At 56.0% G+C, this 6,680-nt stretch overlaps 3 protein-coding genes across 3 annotated transcripts in view; 2 read left to right on the top strand and 1 right to left on the bottom strand.

The window, feature by feature from the left end:
• The window catches only part of PTSG_02440 (nudix-type domain-containing protein 6), a gene marked incomplete at both ends in the record, with an annotated part of 1,731 nt that extends 184 nt beyond the window's left edge, over positions 1 to 1,547 (top strand). Inside the window, 3 exons of the mRNA XM_004996876.1 lie at positions 1 to 185; positions 446 to 514; positions 858 to 1,547. The exon at positions 1 to 185 is cut by the window's left edge and continues 184 nt beyond it. Coding sequence (XP_004996933.1) covers positions 1 to 185; positions 446 to 514; positions 858 to 1,547 — 944 coding nt within the window. The remainder of the gene's footprint in view (positions 186 to 445; positions 515 to 857) is intronic.
• A 309-nt stretch (positions 1,548 to 1,856) lies between these two features.
• Positions 1,857 to 4,855, top strand: PTSG_02441 (uncharacterized protein). Its single transcript, XM_004996877.1, has 7 exons — positions 1,857 to 2,034; positions 2,189 to 2,248; positions 2,439 to 2,679; positions 3,060 to 3,437; positions 3,667 to 3,754; positions 4,012 to 4,144; positions 4,349 to 4,855. The coding sequence occupies exons 1-7, from the start codon at positions 1,874 to 1,876 to the stop codon at positions 4,530 to 4,532; spliced, it is 1,245 nt and encodes a 414-aa protein (XP_004996934.1). The 5' UTR covers positions 1,857 to 1,873; the 3' UTR covers positions 4,533 to 4,855.
• Positions 4,762 to 6,680, bottom strand: part of PTSG_02442 (uncharacterized protein) — a gene marked incomplete at its 5' end in the record, with an annotated part of 2,343 nt that continues 424 nt past the window's right edge. The window contains 3 exons of the mRNA XM_004996878.1: positions 4,762 to 5,586; positions 5,812 to 6,120; positions 6,449 to 6,587. Coding sequence (XP_004996935.1) covers positions 5,026 to 5,586; positions 5,812 to 6,120; positions 6,449 to 6,587 — 1,009 coding nt within the window. The 3' untranslated portion in view covers positions 4,762 to 5,025. The remainder of the gene's footprint in view (positions 5,587 to 5,811; positions 6,121 to 6,448; positions 6,588 to 6,680) is intronic.

A 6,680-nucleotide genomic window follows, 5' to 3' on the forward strand; every position in this document is an offset into this window, starting at 1 on the left:
CGACGAGAACGCTGCTGCGGATGCGCCCTCGGCGTGTGCATGCGATTCTGTCGTCCGTTCGCATGCTGCACAGCAGTTGGAGAAGCAGCAACGGCGGCAGCACCTTGAGCGAAGCAACAGAGAACAAGCCCTTTGACAACGTCGACGTGGACTGCTCCATGGTGGCCCACCTCAACCAGGAACAGGTGCGTGCGTGGTGTATGTGTGTGTGTGTGCCTGTGTGCGTGTGTGTGTATGTGTGTGTGTGTGTGTGTGTGTGGTGTGGTGTGGTGTGGTGTGTGTGTGGTGTGTGTTGTACACATCATGCGCTTTCATGCGCACACCATCCTTGCGCTCACAAGCACACACTCCGTATGCCCACAAGCACACACTCCTCGTGCTCACAAGCACGCAACTGCTCAAATATGCACCTGCAACACCATGGCGCTCTCTGTTCCCTCTCTAGTTTGCGTACGAGTTGAGCGAAGCCGTGTCACATTGGCGCCAGAACAACGTGGCTGCCGCATGGCTTACGGTGCGCTGCACATACATGTGCTCGTCATGTGTTGCAGTGTGTGGCGTGTGTGTGTGTGTGTGTGTGTGTGTGTGTGTGTGTGTGTGCGTGCGTGCGTGTTCATGCGAGTGTGTATCTGAGGGCCCATGGCGTGTGTGTTTGTGTGTGCTTGTATGGGAGTCTTGCCTCCTGAACGGCTGTGCGCGTGCCGTGGTACCCATCGGTTTGGCAAGCGGATGGTGTTTCTGCTTCATGTCACCGCACTTCAAAGAGCGTTGCATTGCTGCGTTTGTACCGTTGTACTGAGCACTCGCGTTCCCTAATCCCACCTCCCGCCGACCCCTCCCTGTGCACCACCGCCCAGGTCCCTGTGACGAGCGCGTGGATGGCAACGGTGGCCAACGAGGAGGGCTTTGTGCTCCACCATGCACGCAAGGGCATCATCAAGATGCTGCGTTGGCTAGACGAGTCGCGGCCGTGTCAGGTGCCACCGTACAACACGCACCAGGTTGCTGTGGCTGGCCTCATCATCAACGAACGCAAGGAGGTGCTGGCGATTAAGGAGAAGATCCAGCGCGTGGCCGGCTACAAGCTGCCTGGCGGCCGCGCAGACCCCGGCGAGAACTTTGGCGAGGCTGCGGTGCGCGAGGTGTTTGAGGAGACGGGCATTCGCAGCCGTTTCCACTCTGTTGTCGGCATTCGCCACATGCACGGGTTCCGGCACGGCGCGTCCGACATCTACGTCATCTGCCGGTGCATCCCGGAGAGCGAGGAGATCACCATGTGCGAGGATGAGCTGTCCGAGGCGCGCTGGATGCCGCTGGAGGACTACATCGACGACACCATGCCGCTCAACCAGATCTTCATGCACAACATCAAGCGCAGCGTGGACGCTGCCCGCGGCCGCCACAATGAAGTGCTCCTGGACGTGGACCTGCCGGAGATTGTCATGCCATCCCCGTACCGCGCCAACCAGCTCATGCATTTCTACCACGCAGGCGGGCCCCGCCCGCCGCCTTCTTCCACTGACGACGACGGCAGAGGGGATGACTGAAACAGTGGCATCACCGCCACGGAACGTGCGCGTGGTGTGTGTGTAGTGATATGTGCGCGCGTGTTGTGTGTGTGTGTGTGGTGATATATATGTGTGTGTGTGTGTGGATGAGATGAGGGAGAAGAAGAGGGAGCAGAGGTGTATACGTGTGTGTGTGCTCTGTGTGTGTGTGTGTGTGTGTGTGCGTGTGTGTGTGAAGTGCAAGACATGACATGCAGCAGAGGTGCATGCTCGTGTTTGTGTTTGTGTTGCTTTTTGTGGTCCTGTGCCGAATTGTTACCACACTGCCATACAATTTTCCCCAAACAACGGCACTGGCTGGCTGGATGGAGGAAAGACAAACAACAGTGATGACGAGCGTTGGCGTCAACAAGGTGGCTGCTGCTGTGGCGGTGGTGCTTGCCGTTCTTGGCCTGGCTGGCACTGTACATGCTCAGCTGCACAAGGGAGACTGGCCACAGTTTGGACGCACACCCAACTTTCACAGGTCTAACTGATGTGGCGTGTGTGTGTGTGCGTGTATGTGCGTGTGTATGCGTGTGTATGCGTGTGTGCTGCCCCAATTGTAGTCAAGTCCCACTGAATGTTGGTGGCGTGTGTTTCATCCAATCACTTGCTTCAACTGCTTGTGTTCATGACAGCTTCAACGATGTGGGAAACAACGGAGGACACGCCGAATGGTCGTACAACGTTCACAACAGGCAAGACAACCATGGTGTGAATCGTAATAACACATTGTCGAAACACAACTGCAATGGGAGGTGTGGAGGATGGTCATTGCGTTCTGGCTCTGCCTTGCCCTTTTGTTGTCTGTGGCATTGTGTGGGATGTCGAGAACAGTGACCGCTCACGTGTGGAGGGGTGAATTGTGCGCCAACCCACGAACTGCAGGGTTGTTGCCTCACCGGCTGTGGGTGGGGGCAAGGTGTTTGTTGGCTCTGACGACTCCAAGCTTTACTGCTTCAACCAGACATCGGGCAAGGTGCTGTGGACATTTGCCACGGGCAACGCCGTCCGCAGCAGCCCTGCCCTGGCGCAGGATGGATCCGTGGTCTTTGGCAGCTATGACGGCCATGCCTACCGTGTCTCTGGCGAAGGCAAACTGCTTTGGAAGACCCAGATTGGCGGACACGTACGTGCCCACCACTTGTGTGGCTCGAATTGTCCCAGACGCACGTTCGTGTGTGTCGCGTGTGACGTGTGTGATGTGTGTGTCTGTGTGTCGCGTGTGACGTGTGTGTGTGTGTGTGTGTGTGTGTGTGTGTGTGTGTGTGTGTGTGTGTGTGTGTGTGACACGTGTGTGTGTGACACGTGTGTGTGTGTGGTTTGTATCATGTATGTTTGCTTTGCTCAGCTTTACACACTGTGTCACAGATCCTGTGCAACCTAGTCGTTGATCCTCAAGTTTGTACACGCACGCGCTTGCATGCGCACACACACCCTCCCACACGCGCGCGCGCATCCATACCTCTGCTTCCTGCTTGTACCGGCATTGCACTCTTGTATGGCCAGGTGTATTCCCCGGCGACCATTGCCGCGGACGGCAGCGTGCTGATTGGTTCTGGCACAGGACAGTTGTTCCGCCTCAACTTCCACTCGGGCAAGGCCATCTGGGCCTTCGACTCCCACCACAGCCTGCCCATGAACAGCGGGCCAGCCATTGGCGACAAGCACCCCGACATTGTCGTGGTGCGCAGCTACGACCAGTACGTGTATGCTGTCAACTTCACGTCGGGCGAGCTCGTGTGGCGCGTGAACACACACGGCGGCGGCGGCTCCAGCGCGTGCATTGTCGACGATACGGTGTACATTGGCTCGTGGGACCAGAACCTTTATGCAATCAACATCATCACTGGCAAAGTCCTCTGGACCTTCAACACCCACGGCGAGGTGCTTTTGTGTGTGTGTGTGTGTGTGTGTGTGTGTGCGTGTGTGTGTGTGCGTGTGTGTGTTTCTGATTTGTCTGTGTGTGTGCGTGCGTGTGTGTGTGTACATGTGTCGTGTACATGTGTGCTTGCGGTGTACAGGTGTCGTGTACATGTGAGAGCACCATAATGCATTGCCCTTCATCACAGCAGGGCAACAACTCACGCTCTTGTCATTGTGTGCGCGCCGTCAGATTGAATCGCACCCGGCGTATCAAGATGGAATCTTGTACGTTTCATCCGAGGAGTCCATCACCGTCTTTGCTCTTAACGCAACCACAGGTGCGCTTGTGTACGCTGTGGTGTGTGTGTGTGTGTGTGTGTGTGTGTGTGTGTGTGTGTGTGTGTGTGTGTGTGTGTGTGTGTGTGTGTGTGTGTGTGTGTGTGTGTGTGTGTGTGTGTGTGTGTGTGTGTGTGTGTGTGTGTGTGTGTGTGAGTACAGCCAAGGCCCCGCTTTCTCCGCGCGCTGTTTGCTTTGCTGCCGTGGTCACACACGAACCGCGTGTTGCGTCATGTCACACCACACCACATCACGCCAGGTTCTGTGCTGTGGACGTACAGCAACAGCACGCAGGAGTTCAACGGGTCCCCGTCGCTTTCGCGAGAGCTTGTCTTCATCGGCGCCAACGACCACAACATGCACGTCCTTGATCGCTTCACAGGAGAACTCAAGTGAGTCACAGCACGGTTGCGTGTGCGGGTGCATCTGTATGATGGTTGTGTGCGTGGTTTGTGCGCGTGTGCGTCTGTGTGTGTGATTGGTGCATATATGATGGTTGTGTGATTTGTGCGTGTGTGTATATGTTCAATGAGTGTCATGTGTGTGCATGTGTGTACAACGCCTCACCCCACCTTCCCTCTCTCCGCCTTGCTCAGGTTCAAGTTCCCCACGTGTGCCAATGTGTTTGTGTCCGCTGCCATTGCTGACAACGGCATGGTGTACTTTGGCTGCAACACCGCCACCCTTGATGCTGATGCTGGTCCTGACACTGATGATGATGATGATGGCAGTGAGAACCTGGGCGCGGTGTATGCAGTCAACCCAGCCCTCCATCTCTGATGCGCCTTGCATCTGTTTCCGCGTGCCTTCGGTCGTTGAAACACCGCGCTTCCCGTATCAGCTTTCCTGCACACACACACACACACGCACACACACGCACACACACACACACACACACACACACACACATACACACACACACACAGGTTTTCTCTCTGTCTCTCTCTCTCTCTGTTGTCGCGCTGCCTGCTATCCCTCCCCAATTCGTCTTGCTTGGCATCAGCCTTTTCGGTGGTTCGAGTCCATTACATTCATTGCACTCATGCAACATGCGTGCGCACACGCGCAAACACCCAATATGAGAAGAGGTGAAAGAAGTCCAGAAGAACACAAAAGACGCAGCAGCCGGCCAGCGGCAAAGCGAGGGGTGGAAAGATGAACGGAATGCAAAGGGTCGGTTGTGTCACATACAATGCAACAGGGAGAGGAGGATGCACACACACACACACACACATACACACACACACACATACACACATACACATACACAGAGCTATGCATCTGTGGCTCCTGTCGGTGTGGTTGAATTGATGCTCTTGGGGCGTAGGCTCCGAATGGCGGTGGCAATGGACGCCAGGCTCATTGCGTCAGAATCCTGTGTGAATTCCGCCTCCATCACCCTCATCTCCAGCCTAGCCACTTCCTCCGCTTGCTTGCGTGCCGTTTCCGTCAGCGTCTGCTCCAATTCCAACACCTCTCGCTCCAATGCGGCAATTTCCTCCTGCGGATCAGCATCGTCAACACCATCGCCACCATCATCATCATCGCTGCCACTGCTGCCATGCTGCCCCTTGTGCCGTTGTTGTGTCTGTGGGGCCTCCAACAGCGTGCTCGCCTCGCGGCCCGACCCGCTCGTGATGGCTCGACGAGTCGTCCCTGTGCTCGCGTTTGCACGCGAGGTGCTGTCTGCTCTGCTGCTGTCGCTTCGCGTGTCGTCCACGCCTTCGTCCTCCTCGTCTGTGATGTCGCCGGCAATCAGGCGCTGCAGGCGTTTGTTGTCTTCTTCGAGCAGCGTGAACAGCGGGCTTGGCTGCTGCTGGCCGCTCACGGCATCCTACGTTCATGTGGTGCGTGGTGGTGGGTTGGGCGATCGCAAGCGCTGTGTACAGGGAGGAAGCCTGCAGCAGGCTGCATGCATACATCGACAGACACACAGACAAACAAACAGACAACAGAAAGACAGACAAACAGACAGACACATAAACACACGTGAACACACATGCATACATAAACGCACGCACACACACACACACACACTTATACGTACACACATACGCACGGGCTGTGTTTGGAGGAGCTGCAGGAGGTTTTCGAGGGCAACGATGGCGCGTTCCTGTCGTTTCACCGCGGGCTTGTACGTTCTGTTCTCGGCAATCTTGCTCATGAGGGAGGCCTGAAAGGCCTGCTGGGCTTGATTGGCTTGCTGCAGCTCCAGCAGCTGCCGGCTGATGTCATTGCTGACAATGAGCTCGTTGTTGCGACGGCGAATGCGCTCCTTCATCTCCTCGATGCGGCTCGACTCCAGCTTGCTTCGCTGCAGCAAGCGCAGCAGCGCCTGGAACAACTCTTGCTTGCCCAAGTCATACAACTGCTCAAACGCAGAATTGTACGTTTGATTGAGTGAGCAATGGTGTGCAAGCGAGGGGGGGAGGTGTATGTGTGTGGGTGAGAGTGTGTGTGGGTGAGGAAGCGTCGAAAAGGGGTCTGCACCCGGTCACACACGACTGCACACACATACAGCCTCACACACACACACACACACATACAGCCTCACACACACACACACACACACATACAGCCTCTCTCTCACACACATACAGCCTCACACACACACATACAGCCTCACACACACACACACACACCCTCACACACACACACCCTCACACACACACACACACACACACACACACACACACCTTGGCCGTTTCGATGATGATGTCTTCAGGAAACCCGCTGATGAGCTTCTGCGTGTGCTGGATCTCTTCTTGCACGATGTCGTTCTTACGCTTCACATCTTGCGTCTCCGCCACAATGCGCTGCAACGCGTCCTCATACCTTCAAACCACACACACACACACACACACACACACACACACACACACACACACACACACACACACACACACACACACACACACACACACACAC

The sequence above is a fragment of the Salpingoeca rosetta genome, assembly GCF_000188695.1.
Source record: "Salpingoeca rosetta unplaced genomic scaffold supercont1.5, whole genome shotgun sequence".
Taxonomy (NCBI): Eukaryota; class Choanoflagellata; order Craspedida; family Salpingoecidae; genus Salpingoeca; species Salpingoeca rosetta.

Excerpts from the sequence above, each read along its gene's own strand:
- PTSG_02441 (XM_004996877.1), top strand. The coding sequence starts at position 1,874 with ATGGAGGAAAGACAAACAACAGTGATGACGAGCGTTGGCGTCAACAAG. Across the intron at positions 2,680-3,059 it reads AGACCCAGATTGGCGGACAC|GTGTATTCCCCGGCGACCAT; the intron begins GTACGTGCCCAC and ends TTGTATGGCCAG. Across the intron at positions 3,438-3,666 it reads CCTTCAACACCCACGGCGAG|ATTGAATCGCACCCGGCGTA; the intron begins GTGCTTTTGTGT and ends GCGCGCCGTCAG.